Consider the following 16,808-nt stretch of genomic DNA (forward strand, 5'->3'; position numbering starts at 1 on the left):
TTTGTGACTTCCCCCTCCACCATCAGTCAGCCCCTTCTTTCCACCCTTCCCTACTCAACCATAAGTACAGCAAGTACAGTCCACTCAACATTAACAGACAAGGCTTTTAAATTCATTTCTTAAAGCTTTCTAGGTTGTCTGAGAAGTATGGTAGTCAAACTGGTTGACTGTTAGAACTCTTAGATATGGATTTTTGTGTCTTTCTTTACTTCTTGGAAAAGCCCTGATTGTTTTAAAAAGTCATAACCATACAGTCTTGCCACTACCAAACCATTGTTACCCATTTCCTCAGCTTCTTTCATTGTTTATCTTACTAGCCTCAACAGTCTTTGAAAGTCTGTTATTTTAAGACTTTTCCTGTTAAATCCCTATTTTGTACATTTTCCATGTTGAATGATTTCCTTGGCTCTTGTTTACTTGGGATAGATTAGAAAATAAGACAACCTCCTGGCTCTATGGGAATTAGTCTTAACCATTGTGGACTTAGGAATGCCAACTGGTTTCTAGTTACTGTTCACCTTGAAGGTCATTTGTATTTGTATGCATTAAGTCCACTCTTCACATGGTAAGAAGTTACACTACTCTTGATGAAGGCAAGTTTTGCTGTTCCATTCCCACTGGCATTCTAACTAGTTTCTGCAGTTGGTAACCTACTCTATCCTAATGTCAGTCCTTTGACTATGCTTTATGTCTGGCCAGTTCTGAGCCCTCTGCCTAGGTTTTTAAAATTTCCCACTTCATACATTTAAATATTGCCATGACTATGTTTTAACTGCCCTTTCAAGAGTTAACAGATACAAAAGCCAGTAAATACTTTCAATCCTCCTCCTCCTTACTGTTTACCTGTGGCTTCTTTCATTAGATCATTGATCTTTCTATTCATTAACCCCACCCCTAACTATAGCTCTATGCTTTCATGTAGTTATCTTCTGCTTATTCTTAAATTTCATTCTCGTGGTAGTCCTTGGGCCTTCCTTTGCTCATTCTTAGTTTCAGTCAGATTCATGGCCTCATACATGTTAGTAAAGTGCTCCATCACAGGGCTGTTCACTCAGCCCCACTGTTCCTTATCAATCCTGTCACGATTTTTATAGCACCCACACGGATGAGGTGTATGAGTTCTCTCAAATACCTGTGCTTCTCTACCAGTTATCTGAGATGCCATGGTTTGTTTAAGGTATTACCACCCCACCACCAGCCTTTGCCCATATGCATTCCTTGATCCAGCAAGTTCTAGTCTAATTATAGCTTTAAGATAGTCTTTAAAATTTCAGTCAGAGTCAGAAAGTTAAAACACAAAACTAGATTTTTAGGTTCCAAACTTAGCAGGAAACTACTGTGAATATTTAGTAAGCCATGTGTTTCTAATTACTTCTGAGAACATAGCTACTTTGCCCGTTTATGAAACAGGACTTGTGATTTCTTTCCAACTTTAACTATAAAGATGTCGTTACTAAAGACAACCATCTTATACACAATCACATAGGCATACAGAAATTTATTTAGTGTAAGTAAATGTCCCTCCAGGTAACCATACTAAAAGTGGATCAATGTGATGCCATTTTTTTCTGTAGTTTTAAACTTGATTTAGTTAACTTTGAGTTATGTGTACTACTGTGACAATTTTTTTCAAACTTCTAATAACACTTTTCTGTTTTAAGATCAAAGCCATTGGCCAAACAGAATTGAATGCAAGCAACCCTGAAGAAGTATTACAGCTGGCAGCACAGAGAAGGAAAAAGAAGTTTCTACAAGCAATGGCAAAACTTTACTTTTAAGCAGTTAGTTAATTTTTTTTTCAATTTTATTTTTTAAACAGTGGGCTAAAAGTAAACAGTATTAAAAGATTAAGTTTATATAATACATATGTACAATTTAGTGGTGTTTTCTTTTTAGACCAAAACAAACTGAAACAAATTAGTTTATAAACAAATTATACAAAAACTTCATATCTTAACAATAGTTTATAATTTCTTCAAAGAGAGACAAGGTTCATGTCTGGTAATCTGGCAGTCTGGTACCATTTTTTTCTAATGTAATTAACTTTTTTAGGCCCAAATTTCCTTTTCAAAGGCTAACTTAAAATATTTAATGTATAAGTAGCTATTCTATATACAGCAAGTTTAAATAAATAAATTTCTAGAAGTATACATTTAATATTTCCTGCCATAAGAAAATAGTTTAGGTCATATGTTAAAGTTTTATCATGTTGACACAGTCCTCATCTCATAATATGGGGCTTAAAAATGGACCACCAGTTTTGCAAACATAAAGCGCCTTAGAGATATCTTAGTGCAATAAAGTGACTTTCTTATATAGTTTGAAAACCCAAATTGTGATACACAAAGATTGTAAAGCAACCTTTCCATCAAGTAAGACCCCGAGGAGAAGAAGCCAAAGCATTTGTCTCTTGTCTATAATTTCTTTGGTTCTCCCATTTAGAGCACAGTTTAAACATTTGGTTCAATGCCTTACTGATTAAGAAATATGGCAAGGCAGACAAACTAGTTAAAAACAGATTGAACTTTACCATTCATAAAATTCAAGTTTTATCATTGTTTGTTACAAACAGCTTTAGATAAATTAGTCACTTTATTACAAAACAACCTTTGTAAATAAGCTTAATTTTATTTTCAAAAACAAATTGCACCATTCAAGAGTATAGGAATTTAAGAATATAAAATCTAGATTCAAAGTTCTGTGTCAGCTAATGTATCCTTTAAGGTACCACTAGTTTAGTCCATATTCCAATGATAAAATTCCTAGTTCATCAAAAGAAATACAGTAACACTGGATTTTAAAGAAACACAGTAACAAACAGAAACAACTGCTATAGCTTAAATTGTTGGCTTCCATCCACTATCTTGGGAGTGAAGTCACCTTTGTAAACAAGTTCTCTTTTATAGGAAATACTTCTTTAGTGCCAATTTTTTGAAGTTTTTTTGTTTTGTTTCCTTTTGTAGTGCTGGGGATTGAACCCAGGATTTTGTGCATCCTAGGCATTTAGTGCCAAATTGACATAGTTTTTAAGTAAAAGAACGGCAGTGTAACTCCTTAGACAAGGATAGTCACAGCACTACTTTCCTGTAAAACTCATTTATATGAAACTATCCATTATTTGTTCAATTCCAGCTTGTTAACTTCAGTGTTTTCCTGGTGGTTTTTCAGTGCTCTTTGGTGGTGTCATAATGCCTCCATTACACACTGGTGACAGCTGCCCTCCTTTTCTGTAGATGTTCACATAGTTTACTTCATTCTGTACATGTGAAGAAATTATTCAGTAATTAACAGTTAAGATAAAATAAGTATGCAGTAAAACCAGACCTCTACCTATTTGTTTTTATCCAAGCTTAATTTTAGAGTCTCTATCTTGGTTGGGGGTGAGGGGGTGGTACATTCCTTTAATCTTAGCACTTGAGAGGCAGAGGCAAAGGGATCCCTGAGTTAGAGATCAGCCCTGTTTATATAGCGACTCCAATAAAACCCTGTCTCAAAACAACAAAACTAGAACAACAAAACTTTCTAATTTCTTATCTGGGCTGCTGGTCTTGATTTTAAGCTGCTTAACAGTAATATTTTTCTTGAGATAGGGTCTTACTATGTGGCCTGGAAACTTATGGTCCTCCTGCCTCAGCCTCCCTAGTACTAGTTAGTGTGCATCCTAGGCCCTTATCATCAAGTCTGTCTTAATTTAGTTATCTCCCTTATATTAAGTCAACATGGTCATTACTTTTCCATTTATCATCTTATATAACTGTCTTTAGTAGTAATGCACAGTAGTTTCAGACCTTAGATAAACGTTGCTAACTTCAACTCCATTAGTTTCAGGACTTAACTAAATAGCACAATTTTAAAAAACAATGAAAGATAACGCAAACAAACAAACAAAACTCCCATAAAACGCATAAAACAAAAAACCATACCAGCAAAGCCAAATAATTTGTGTGTGTCTGGATATTGTGTCTATCTTCCATGGGTATCTTCTTAAAAGTCTTCAGCTTCACTGGACTTACACTTTTTACAACACTAACAAAAGGCACCATCCAGTCTACACATTCTGAGATGTCATCCCATTCCAAACCTAGATTTAAAAAGTTAATACAAGGTTAATCAAACTGTTCCTTACATGACGTTAAAGCTGAAAAAAATTAATAGTTTTCTCAAGGATCATTCTGTAGCCCAGGTTGGCTTCCCTCTTGGTTTGGTCTCAGTGCTGGGATTATAGGATTTGCTGCTCATCTGACTCTCTTGAGGGTAGGTGTTTTTTGTTTTAAAGATTTATATTTATGTGAATGTGTATACATGTATACAAGTGCCCAGAGATCAGAAGAGTGTTAGATATTCTGGAGTTAGAATTAGATATGAGGGCTAGGAACCAAACCTGGGTCTTCTCCAAGAACAGTATGTGCTTTTAACCACTGATCCATTTTTCCAGGCTCACTTCTACGCTTTTAAACCAGTTTCTATTCATACAAAGTAGAATTGTGGTATTTGATTTCCACTTGGCTGGGAATTTATTTTAGTTTAGTTTATTTTTTGACTATGGAAATACACTAAGGGTTAAGTACTTTTAGCAAAATAAAAATCAACTAAATTGTTTTATTTTGTGTTTGGTAAGGTATTAAAGTATCTGTAGTTCCATTAAAAGTTGTGAACAGCTGGGTGTGGTGGCGCACGCCTTTAATCCCAGCACTTGGGAGGCAGAGGCAGGCGGATTTCTGAGTTCCGAGGCCAGCCTGGTCTACAGAGTGAGCTCCAGGACAGCCAGGGCTACACAGAGAAACCCTGTCTCCAAAAACCAAAAAAAAAAAAAAAAAAAAGTTGTGAACAGGTACAAAGTCAACAAAATAGTCTTACCTGAAGCTTTCTTAACCACTTCAATGGAGGTAAAATGGCATAAGGCAGCAGCAGCCAGAATTCTGTATTGAAATTCTAAAGAGTCGATGGCTAGAATGCACAGATCTAAAAGCTAACAAGGAAAAAAACAAAGGTAATTTAAGAGAAATATAAATGTGTCCCTATAACTGTGTGTGTGTGTGTGTGTGTGTATCTGTAAAGTAAATAAGCTACCATCCAGTCTCAGAATTGCAGGAAAGGGAGTAAATTGTAGGAACACAGTGTTAACTGTTAGAAGGGTGAGCACTTCATCTAGATTGGAAAAAGCTTGTGAAGGCTTTTGAATTAGGTAACAGGCTAGGCCAGTTTGAAACAGAACATTGCCAACGGTAATAATTCTCATGAAATAAGCAAGGAAAACCTTTGTTCCTTATCCATGGTGGGCAGTGGAAAGCAAGGAAATCTAGTAGCTTTGTTATACTACACAGGACCTTTAGAAGTGGGAGCACTACAACTTAAGCCCACTGTGGGATTTTAAATCAGGAAAGTTTCATTTTTAAAAGGACGCAGTAAACTGGACAGACTAGTGTGCAACATTTTATTTTATTTTATTTATTTGGTTTTTTGAGACAGGGTTTCTCTGTGTAGCTCTGGATGTCCTGGAACTCACTCTGTAGACCAGGCTGGCCTCGAACTCAGAAATCCACCTGCCTCTGCCTCCTGAGTGCTGGGACTAAAGGCGTGTACCACCACGCCTGGCTTAGAATGCAACATTCTTAGCAACTCGATAGGTAGTGGTGTATTATCGTGGTAATGCAGGAACTGGAAAAGTAGCAGTTGCACAGCCAGATTTCAGAAGGTTAAGCTGATCTCCTGGCCACTGAATAAAACTTAGTATTTGTACTCACACATCAGGCAAGAAGGTGGTAGAGACTGGAGGAGTTGCAAGTGAAATACTACCACAGATTATTATCTAAGTAATACTTGAGACCAGTATTTTCAAATCTGGATGTTTGGAATCTTAAAGTCTTTAAAGTATCTGAGCTCTCTTGGGAGCTGAAACTCATGTCAGAACTCAATTCTCATACAAATATTCTCAATTTTATTTTTAATGTGCCTGTTTTTTTGGTGACCATCACTGAAGTCAAGTGTGGAATTTTTCACAATCAAAGATTCCAATTTGGGGGCTGGAGAGATGGCTCAGCAGTTAAGAGCACTGACTGCTCTTCCAGGGGACACGAGTTCAATTCCCAGCGACCACATGGTGGCTCACAACCATCTGTAAAGGCATCTGATGCCCTCTTCTGGTGTGTCTGCAAAGAGTGACAGTGTACTCATAAAATAAATAAATCTTAAAAAATTTCTAATTTTGGAACAGTTTCAAAATTTTTTAATAGGGATATTAAAAATTATATACTACGGGCTGGAGAGATGACTCAGTGGTTAAGAGCACCGAGGCCAGCCTGGTCTACAAAGTGAGTTCCAGGACAGCCAGGGCTACACAGAGAAACCCTGTCTTGAAAAACCAAAAAAAAAAAAAAAAAAAAGAGCACCGACTGCTCTTCTGAAGGCCCTGAGTTCAAATCCCAGCAACCACATGGTGGCTCACAACCATCTGTAATGATAACTGAATCTCTTCTGGGGTGTCTGAAGACAGCTACAGTGTACTTACATATAATAAATAAATAAATCTTTTAAAAAATTTATATACTAGAAGTATTCCACAACTTTGTTGACTTAGAGATTTAAAATACAAATTCTAATTTAAATGACTTAATACAACACTAAATGTCAATTTTACATCCTACCTAGAATAAGATTTCAGTTGCTTTCACAGAAGTACAGCCTTCAGATCTTACTTATTATAAAGTTATTCTTTCAGAATATGCTGGCCTAGGAAAATTTAATCAGAATTAAAGAACAGCAGGCCAGGCATAGAGGCCACCTCTAATCCCAGAATTTGGGAGGCAGAGGCAGGTGGATCTCTGAGGTCAAGGTCAGCCTGGTCTACAGAACAAAGTTTTGGGACAGCCAGCCAGGGCTATGCAGCCTAAAGACAACTAGTTGAAAACATATTTTTTCCACATTTTATATCAAAAAGATTTTAATTTTAATCCCAAATCCTAAAGCATAGATTTTCTTTTCTAGAATTATTAAGCAATGTAAATACTTGAAAACCGAATGTTATGGGTCAAACGTTTTCCTGTTGGCGATTTATCTCTGCCATTTTGTTGTGTAGTTCATGACTTATATTTTCCAGTAACAGAGTCAATACAATACCTGAGCTATCTGGATGAACGTCTCCTGAGAATATTGAGGTAGAAGAACCTTAGGAACATCTTTAACAGCATCAACTTGAAGAAAAAGATTCAACCAGGAGATGACTGTTACCGGACAAAGTTCCCATTTTAAAGCCTGTCAATGAAAATTTAAAATCCCCATTAATTATGACATATAATGTGTGCATGTGTGTATATACACACACCACACCACACCACACACACATATCATATTATGTACATAGTAGAGTTTAGAGGTTAAGTAAATTTCCTTACCAACAATTAACCAATATTAATACTTTTACATCAAACTTTTAGAATTATATGCTCAGACTAAAACCTCAATTTCGGTTCTTCTTAAAATTTTGTTCAAAATTATATTTAATTTGGGGGTGGGCATATGATGTGACTAGTATGTGAAGATTAAAAAGACAACGTTTTACATCATGTGAATCCCCCATGAGTCAAAATGTTGTCATTCCTGCCTGGCAGTAAGTCCCTTTGGCTTGCTGAGTCATTTCATTGGCCCTTAAGTTTGGCTTTTTCTTATATCCAAGTTTCACTCACAATTATATTAAAAAATTGCAACTTAGGACATTATCATTACCTTTAATATATTGAGTTCCATCTTTAAGATATCTACTTCACTGCAAGCACCATCAGTGACGTAAGCAAACTCTTGGAGTTTAGGAGCGTAGATTTCCTTTAATTAAGAAATTTTTTTTTTATTAAGCACAATTTAAATGAAAACAAAATTATATATAGCCATATATATATGTAGGCTTCAGTTTTAAGGACAGCTTCACAAAGTGATTATAAATCAAAACCACATTAAGATTTTTTGGTATGTAATTATCTAATTATCTGCTACTATACTCATTTTCAAGGTTTATTTTTCTGGAGTTGACCTTGTATTTCAATCTTAATCTGTCATTTCAGTTAAGAAATAGTAACCTTTTTTAGTACAGTTTGGTAGTCAAACTAAAACAAGACACTCAACAAATAGTGTCTTGGGCTGGAGACGTGGCTCATTTAGTTGATTGCTTGTCTAATGTGTAGGAAACACTGCATATAAGCCTGTAATCCTATCAGTTGGTAGGTGGAGGCAGGAACATCAAGGTCATCTTCCAGCTGGAGAGTGAGTTTGAAGACAGTTTGAGCCACTTGGGCCACTCAGCACATCTCAAAACAACAAAAATAAGGTCTAGAAACTAAACACATTATCCTAGTATAAAAGTATATTTATCAGAAAATACTGGGCTTATGCTTGCTGTAGTAGGGCCTATACTTTCAGAAACAAAAGAAGGCCAGGTGTGGTATCATGTTTTTAATCCCAGCACTCAAGAGGTAGAGGCAGGCAGATCTGTGAATTTGACACCAACCTGGCCTAGGTAGTAAGTTCCAGGTAGCCATGGCTAAATCATGACACTTACTCAAAAGTGCTTGCCAAGTAAGGGCAAGCCCCTGGGTTCAATCCTCGGCATAGGCGGGGGAAGAAAAAGATTGTGTTTTGGCTGATGGCAAGTTTGTCTTAAAAATCTTGAGAATTAGAAATTATCAGAGGTTTAAAAGAAAAACCTGACCTGTGGCTACAAACTATAGACTTGGATATATAGAGATCCAAAACAATAGGACAGGCTGACTCTAAAAACTGATCTGTCATACGTTGTAGAATTGGGAGAGAACATAAAACTCAGAAGATACACTTGGAAGAAAAAAAAAACATATTTTGGGATATTAATGTGTTCAACCCCTCAAAATGATACAGCTGCAAAGAGCACTGGAAACAGCCAACAGTGTATTAAAAAGTAGTAGATGGTAATTACATATTTTTGCAAGTTTAAGGCAATTAAATTTTAACATCACAGCAACATTAGGAGACTATTAGGCTGGAGAGAGCATTATTCTTACTCAGCATAATAGTTCTTGCATTTGACTGACGAGCATCTAAAGCCCATTCTTGTGAACTCAGGTGCTATATAACTACATCGTAACAACATTGACCTATGATAACTTCTTATATCCCCACTGTAAAGAATAAGACAATTACTTTCCATAAAGATTTAGTTCAGAAAATGGCAGTATCCTGAGATTAATGTATTTATCTAAAAACTACATTTACAGTAAATATATCTGGATGAAATTTAAGAACTCACCTCAAGTTTGGAAGCAATGAACAATGAGGTAATCCCAATGAGTTGAAGCATATTTTTATTTACATCCTTTTGTGTCAACATAAATCTGTCAAAAAAGTCTTGGGCAAGGTAAAATGTCTCCCTATGAAGAGTGTATACTTCACAAACCTGAAAGAACCAAATATTTAATATTATTTCCTAAATTTATCCAAAATAGAAAGTCATATTTACTATACCAAATTATAAGCTACTTTGAGGCTAAGTTTTGTTTTTCAGGATGCCATTATTAACATAAGGGAGGGAATAACACGTACTGTTAGAGTGAGCTTGTTATCTTTGCTCTCCTAGTTTTACAGTTTTTCCATGTTACTATTTTTCCGATCTTATTGCAAGCTACTTTAGTAACATTGGTGATTATTAAGATCTTCCCCTGTCTTTGGTTTAGTAGGAATTGCCCTCACATTTCACTATTGTTGCTAATAAACAGTGCCAGTTTCATACGTAAAGGAAAGTTTAATTTTCATTGTTACTCCATGAAGTGGGTTGCCATTATCTACCTTTTTGAAAATGAGAAGAAGCATTTTAAAGAACTATTCTGTTCCTGTCTTAAACTATTTTAAAATCAGGAATGTGATGCTTGGAGAATGACTCAGTAGCAAAGAACTTGTACAGAGTCTAGGCAGCTAGCTCACCATTGTTTATAACCTCAGTGCTAGATCTGATGCCCGTCTCTGATCTCCTTGGACACCTGCACTCACATTTACACATAAAGTCTTAAAATCAGGAATAGATGTTGTATTTCAAAGAGATAATCTTTAAGATTTTTCAAACAAACTTTTTTTACATTCTTAGACTGAAAATATTTGTGTCAGCATAAAAAGTAAAAGCTTGTAGTTAACATAATTCTTAATTACACTGATGCCATTATCACTAGAAATGGACCTCATGTTCAATTTTGAAACCCCCCAAATGAAAATAGACAAACTCAACAATTTTTGTTTCCTTTCCATGCTATCAATGGATCATCTTTAAGGACAATGACCTGATAGAACAACCTCATTTTATAGTCTTGGAAACATTTCTGAGCTATACCATATTTTTATCTACCAAAAGGTCCACCCTTTCTTTTTCCCTCAGAATGAATGAATCTACATTCTCCTAATTTTAGGGATTAAACCCAGGGCTTCACCATGTGTTAGGCAAACATTTCACCACTAAGCTGTATACATCCCACCTGCCCCTTATTTTGAGGTAGTATCACTGTAACCTGCCCTGATTTGCTTGAAAGTTGTAAATCCTCTTTCCTCAATCTAATCTCCCATCTCCCATCAGGCTACAGAGCAGATAATCCAGAGCTGGAAGAAAATCAGTATAACATCAAGTAATTTACAATAATACATTTGTATATATATCTATAGGCATTTCAAAATTACTGACATTCCTTTAAATTATTGGCATATTTTTCTGTTTGAGGCAAGGCTTTACTGTGTAACCCATCTGACCAGGAACTGGCTATTAGGCCAGATTGGCCTTAACCTCCCAATCTTCCTGCCTCAGCCTTTGTGGGTTACAGGGATATACTACCATCAATACCCAGGAGTATAGTGTATTTCTAAAAGGAACAGGAGCACATTTTATAATGGAAGCTAAATAGGATGTAAAGGGCTTAAGGGCTTTGGGTAACCAACGTTCATGGCAGAAAAAGGATGTCTGGGGGCCTCCAAAGCTGGTCCTTTGGATGCCTATATTCAAAACCTAGTCAACTCTACATTCTCCTTGAGCACCCCCTCAACTAGAAACAGACCTAACACATAACAGGAATTTCTGATTTTGGTTTGGGTTATATTGAAGATGTGTTCTTAGGACTTTACTCTTTGCTTTGGTACTGAGTACACACTACCATTGAGCTATGCTCCCAACTCCTGATTTTATTCTTAAAAAAGATAGTTGGTCTGGGATTATATCTAGCATGTAAGGTCCTGGTTCAGTCCCCAGCTGTACTACAAGGGAAAATATATCAAGTCATTATTCTACTTTAGGTGTTACAAACTACACTGTGGACAACATACTCTGAAGTCTCATGGAAGGCATATATCAAATACCCATGTACATATTTTTCTGTCATAGATGCAAAGGAAATATTTGTCTTTTAGAACATACCTCTAAAAGCCAGTCTAAAAGTATTGACCTCATCTGTGGTTCCAGGTCAGAATGCAGAACTTGAAAATGTTTGTCATGCACGTATCTGTTTTCCTTTTGTAACATGTTTTGCCAAACCTCCTGTGAACATGCCCAGCTGCATGGGGAAGAGGGTAGGGAGAGGAAACACATAATTTATAGTTGTGACCTATACAAGTTTTGTTTAGAGTAGCATAAACACAAGTTTCAAATATCCAACTCCAACTTGCAATTACTGGATTTCCACCTTGTTGGTAAATCTCAGGAATGCTACATAATCCTGTTTTGTTTTTTTTATATATATATAATTTGTAAAAGTCATGGTTTAAAATAACTTTGGTTTTTTTGAAACAAGGAGTCCTGGATATCCTGGCACTCTGTTGACCAGGCTGCCCTTGAACTCAGAGATCTGCCTGTTTCTGCCTCCTGAGTGCTAGGCCTGTATCATTATCACCCAGTAAGATAACTCTTAAACACCAGAAAAATAAATATATGTATATGTAAAAATAAGTATATGATCACAGTGATAATTAAGTTTCAACACTTGAAAATATAGCAGCATCATTTATAATGATTTTTAAGGTGGAGCAAAGTATCAGGCAGAGATAGTTTGTCTGCCTCCATTAATATGCTTATTCAAGTCAAATGTCAATTACTATATGAATATTTTCTATAAGCTCTATTTCTTAATCATATCACAACTGATAGTAAACTTGGTAAGGAGTAAGTAGAGTTGTCAGTTGAAACTACCGTTCATTTAAAAAATGTTCTAATTTTAACTAGGCAAATTATTTAAGCTACATTTTAAAAAGTAGTTCAGTTCTGCTATGTCTAGAAACACTTACCAAGCAAGTGAAGTAAAACCCAAGTTTGGGTTTTAAGTATATCACTTGCTATCATTTGCAAATATCATCTCATGTAGAATGATACATGCTTATTTTCAGTAAGTGAAGCACTAAAAAACAAACAAACAACCCCCCCCCAATCAAGTTTCCATATTTTATATTAAGTCAAAAGAAAATACCTGGCATTGTTTTAATTCTACCACTTTTAACATTTGGCATAAAGTTACTAAAAAAAATTTTTTTTTACCTTAAATCTGGCAGAGGTGAGGGATTAATAAAAAGATTTTTAAATCTGTAATTTGTAAATCTAGAGAAGTCACTTGTTCCTATTTCTTTATGGGGTGTTTCAATGATAATGCAAGGGCTGATTCCTCCAGACAGTACAGGTGGCCAACAATTCTGTCATTTCAAAACAGAAAGAGAAAAATCTGTTAGTGCATTAAGAAACTTTGGCTTTTGTTCTACAATTTCAAATGATAGCCAATTTGATGTATTTTACTTTTGTTTTGTTTTTTTGTTTTTTTTCGAGACAGGGTTTCTCTGTGTATCCCTGGCTGTTCTGGAACTCACTCTGTAAACCAGGCTGGCCTCGAACTCAGAAATCTGCCTGCCTCTGCCTCCCAAGTGCTGGGATTAAAGGCGTGTGCCACCACGCCCAGCCCCGTATTTTATTTTTAAAAGCCATATAATTCATATTAGTCTTCATAAGTTAGATAACGAAGCCTGGTAATACAAGGTAATACAATACTTAATGTACTGAAATAATAACATGCATTTGTAATGTCAAGTGAAATAATTTTAAGACTAGTTCTCTGAATCTAGAAATTCTAGCAAGGATACTTTAAAAAAATAGCTCTTTTTAAAGTGTTTTCTAATACTTGAATGTGAAAACATCAAAACTTTAGTCAAGTGGAGTCACTTAGAGAATCTTTTTGAAAGAATTACCATCTCCAAGTAAACACATAGGAAGGGATTCCAAAGCCGGGTTGCCAAACTGACAGTGATCTCACATCCTTTTTATGCCACTCATTAGCTATTAGGGCCCTCCACTGTAGTCTGAAAGTGAACAAAGAACAGTATATAGGCAGGCCTAGTATACCAGCCAGCTCCACAAGGGAGGGATTTACCAAAGGGAACCAGCTGCTTCTAAGCCATCTACACTGCAGCTGTAGGACTCAGGCTTATATGAACCTCCTTCAAGTTCACCTCTAAGGTATCAGAATCTTCCTACTGTAAGGCAATAACACATGATTCTACTCTTATTCTTCCCCAGCCCACCCTGTCCAGTTCTGCATTACCCTAATCTCATATTGATGCTTCTTGGTGATCTCTTCTTTTCTTTTTTTGACATCCTGAAGAATAAAAAAGAACATGTAAACTAAGGTCTCAGCAAGGAATATTTTTCCCTTTCTCCCTCTTTTTCCTTTAATCACCTGTGCTGTTTTTCTCTTCTTGGCCTGAATTATCTGGGTTTCTTGCGGAGAGTCTGGCTGGTTGGGCTGGGCATGTTGCTTAGCTTGTAAACGGCTACTGTGATGAATTGTAGAAAGGAAGCTTAATTAGTAAGTCATATATTTCAAAAGCAGCAGCTAATTTTGAAACATGTCTCCAAGACTAACACTGTTACCTGCGTCTTGACATTCTCTTCGAGGACTATGAAACCTCTAAATAGGGGAGAAGGAAAACAAAATCAAGAACATAGTCATCCATAATCTTCAAGTTCCAAATTCAAACGGATTCACAAGTTACCAGCTAACGTTACTAGAAGGTGGCCTAAACCTTTAAAAATAAAATACTGCACTATTTTCTGAAATACACTCGCTATCTCAGTAATTTTACATACATGCTTTCATTTCCTTAACTGTACCCTGGGAACGCAAGTGCGTTAAGGAATTTGCAAAGTCCCCTAGCACCCTTTAGATGATCATCTGGGCCATTCATGCACTCCCCAGGACAACCAGGGTGGGAAAGGCACGTCCTGGCCTCGGCCCGCCAGGCGCCTGGGAGCCTCCAAGAGCGGGCTGTGGAGAGGCCGGTTCCGCGCCAATTTGGAGAGCGGCTGTGGCGGGGAAGCAGGGGGTGGAGGGAACCTTCTGGTGTCACGTCCTCCAGGCTCCTTTCCCTCCTTCCCAGCCCCACCCGGCGGGCAGTGTCGCTTGCAGGGGTGACGGGACCCCAATTCCAGAAGAGCAGAAGGAAAAGGGGGGGAGGATTAAAGGCGAAAACTGTGCTTAAGAATCTCTCGGTGAAGTGATCCCCACCTTAATCCTCTCGCGCGGGAGACCTTCCCAAAATGAGGATGGACAGAGAAGCTCCCAGAGAAGCTTTGCCGTGGCCTCTCATTTGGGGACACACTCCATCCCCTGCCTCTGCTTGGCCTCCTGACAAGAATCCTGACAGGGACCAACCTCGGGAACCCCTGAATTCCAGTCTCTTAGTTCTTGTCCCACCCCCGCCCCCCATTTCTCCTCTCCCATGGCTCCCGCCAGACGTGGTTCCCTTAGCTCCCGCATGCCCCTGTCCCCAATACCTCCTCACCGCCAGACCCTCCACAGCTCGGCTCAGCTGGCGCCGGCGCCAACTCAATATATAGGCCGGGCCCGGACCGCCCCGCACGCATGCGCCGCAGACTGACACCTCGGCCGGCGCCCTCCCCTCCCCCACCCGCGCCCGCCCAGCTCGCCCGCCCGCGCGCGCCGCGCCCTGCCCTCAGTGCGCGCCGACGGACGGGCGGGCGGGCGGGCGCCGAGTGGCCGTACGGCTGCCCTCCTGGACCGCGCTCCTCCGCCCCTCTCGGCGCTTCACCTGCGCGCGCCGCGGCTGCACGGCTCAGAGGCTCCTCCCCCATGCTGGTTGCCCACCGCAGGCTCCCGCACGCCTTCCAGTTCGCGCCGGGGCCCCTCACGGTGGCTCTTAGATCTCGGGGTGTCAGGCTGCGGTTCGGCTCCGCATTTTGGGAGAGGCCTTGGGAGGGCTGGGGGGGGAACCCCAAGTCTCCTCAGAGGCCCGGGAGCGGGAGCCTGAGGGCCCACCCCCTCCGGGAGGAGCCGGCCAATGGCAGGAGAGGACGGCAGCACAACGTGGAGCGGCCGCAGAATGTAAACACGCCGGAGCGCGCCGCCCGCCACGTGCGGAGCCGGAGCCATCCGCGGGGCGACGAGCGGGCGGCGGCGCACAGGAAGGTGCCTCAGCGCGGCTGGACGAGGTACGTGGGAGCCCTGTCCCCGCGCGCCGCCGAGCGGCCACTCCGCTCTTGCCTACGGCTCCCTCCCAGAGCCCGCGCGGGAAGGATTGGCGCCGCGCGCTGCCTTTCTCCTCAGACGCCTGTTCCGGCGCTGACCACCTCTCGGGACCCCAGCGGGCGCCCTCCCCGTCCGCACGCACGAGCGCCGAGGCTCTGGGGACCTGGCCGGAGAGCAGCACGGGCCGCACCTCGTGCGCGCCCGGGCCGCGCCGCGCCCCGCCCCGGCCCTGCCCCGCAGCCTGCGCGCCCTGCGGAGCCCGCGCGAACTGCCTGCGCGGGAGCGCCTCCCGCCTGCGAGCGCGGCCGGGACGTGGCGGGCCGCCCGCGCCGCTCCTAAGCTCCGGGCTCCGACTACCTCTCGGCGCCCGGCGCACCCTCAGGCCGGGCTTGCGGGTGACACGGCACACACAGTCCCGGGGCGCGACGCCGCTTGGGGAACAAAGACCACCCCCAGGCCGCGGAAGCGGAGGAAGGGCTCCCGCAGGCCGGCGGTCCCGCGCTTAGCCATCCTGGTCCGGAGTGAGCCGGTGCCGGGGCGCCAAGGACAGCGGCCGCGCGGCCCGGCCCTTCCCGAGATGCACCTGGAGGCCTCGGGCCGCGGCGGGCCTTTTGTGCCACGCTGTGGTTAAGAGCCCAGGAAGGCCCTCGTCACACTTCGCGGGTCTTCGCATGGTCCCTCACACCGGCTAAAGCTGGCTTTCCCAGCTTTACACGTAGACAGGATCAGAGGAGACCCAGTGCCTTGTCTAGGCCTAAGGAGCGTTCACCCAACCCATAATTGCTTATCAAGACTCTAGGAGGGGAGGGAGGGAGTTGCCTCCCTTTGCCGGAGCTGTGTCTTGTTGTACAGCTTAGAGATCTAACCCGTTATGGCAAGAAAGCAGAGGTGTGTTAAATGAGTGGAAGTAAAACTGATGGCCTACAGCCTCCGCTCCATAGTGACTTCAAGACCAGCCTAGATTATGTGAGACACTGTCCTAAAAGTACCAACTGGTGGCCTATGTAGGTGAACGAGGGCTGTCGTTTACATGGGATTGGATTTAAGTATCATAAGTCCAACCGCATAAGTTAGTGTACGTACGTCATTAAAAATGTACTGTGGGCATATCTAAGTATTACGTGAACAGAGTAGCCATAGGGAAAGCAAAATGAGAATGATCAAATCAACGAAAACTAAGATACCAAGCTGGCAGTGGTGGTACACACCTTTAAGCTCAGATGGCAGAAGCAAGGGACCTCTAAGTTTGAGGCAACCTCTGCTATAGAGTGAGTTCCAGGACAGCCAAGGCTA

General features: G+C 40.6%; 2 protein-coding genes across 8 annotated transcripts in view; one reads left to right on the forward strand and one right to left on the reverse strand.

The window, feature by feature from the left end:
• Ints8 (integrator complex subunit 8) overlaps positions 1–1,865 on the forward strand; it is a 48,870-nt gene extending 47,005 nt beyond the window's left edge. Inside the window, exon 27 of the mRNA XM_021159236.3 lies at positions 1,662–1,865. Within this exon, the coding sequence (XP_021014895.1) occupies positions 1,662–1,778 (117 nt within the window). The 3' untranslated portion in view covers positions 1,779–1,865. The remainder of the gene's footprint in view (positions 1–1,661) is intronic.
• Ccne2 (cyclin E2) lies at positions 1,848–16,201 on the reverse strand. 7 transcript variants are annotated; one of them, XM_029476032.2, is made up of 12 exons: positions 15,873–16,201; positions 13,901–13,937; positions 13,707–13,800; positions 13,572–13,625; positions 12,521–12,672; positions 11,411–11,546; positions 9,272–9,418; positions 7,723–7,818; positions 7,117–7,251; positions 4,858–4,969; positions 3,924–4,081; positions 1,848–3,256 (listed from the first exon to the last, which is right to left on the reverse strand). In XM_029476032.2, exons 2-12 carry the CDS (start codon positions 13,912–13,914, stop codon positions 3,143–3,145), a joined length of 1,212 nt encoding a protein of 403 aa, XP_029331892.1. In that variant the 5' UTR covers positions 13,915–13,937; positions 15,873–16,201; the 3' UTR covers positions 1,848–3,142. The 7 variants fall into 7 exon arrangements, with proteins under 7 accessions (XP_029331892.1, XP_029331890.1, XP_029331893.1 ...); XM_029476030.2 differs by having other exon boundaries at positions 13,707–13,803; positions 15,873–16,200; XM_029476033.2 differs by lacking the exon at positions 15,873–16,201 and adding an exon at positions 15,079–15,246.
• Between the last annotated feature and the right edge of the window lie 607 nt (positions 16,202–16,808).

This window comes from Mus caroli, unplaced genomic scaffold (genome assembly GCF_978045245.1).
Source record: "Mus caroli unplaced genomic scaffold, Mus_caroli_1 scaffold_6, whole genome shotgun sequence".
Taxonomy (NCBI): Eukaryota; Metazoa; Chordata; class Mammalia; order Rodentia; family Muridae; genus Mus; species Mus caroli.

What these genes read in the sequence shown, in the direction of transcription:
- Ccne2 (XM_029476030.2), bottom strand. An exon ending in TTTTAGACTGGCTTTTAGAG is followed by an intron (nt 9,419 to 11,410) that starts GTATGTTCTAAA and finishes TGGTTCTTTCAG; the next exon opens with GTTTGTGAAGTATACACTCT. An exon ending in CAAATTATTTGGCTTTGCTG is followed by an intron (nt 3,257 to 3,923) that starts GTATGGTTTTTT and finishes TCACATGTACAG; the next exon opens with AATGAAGTAAACTATGTGAA.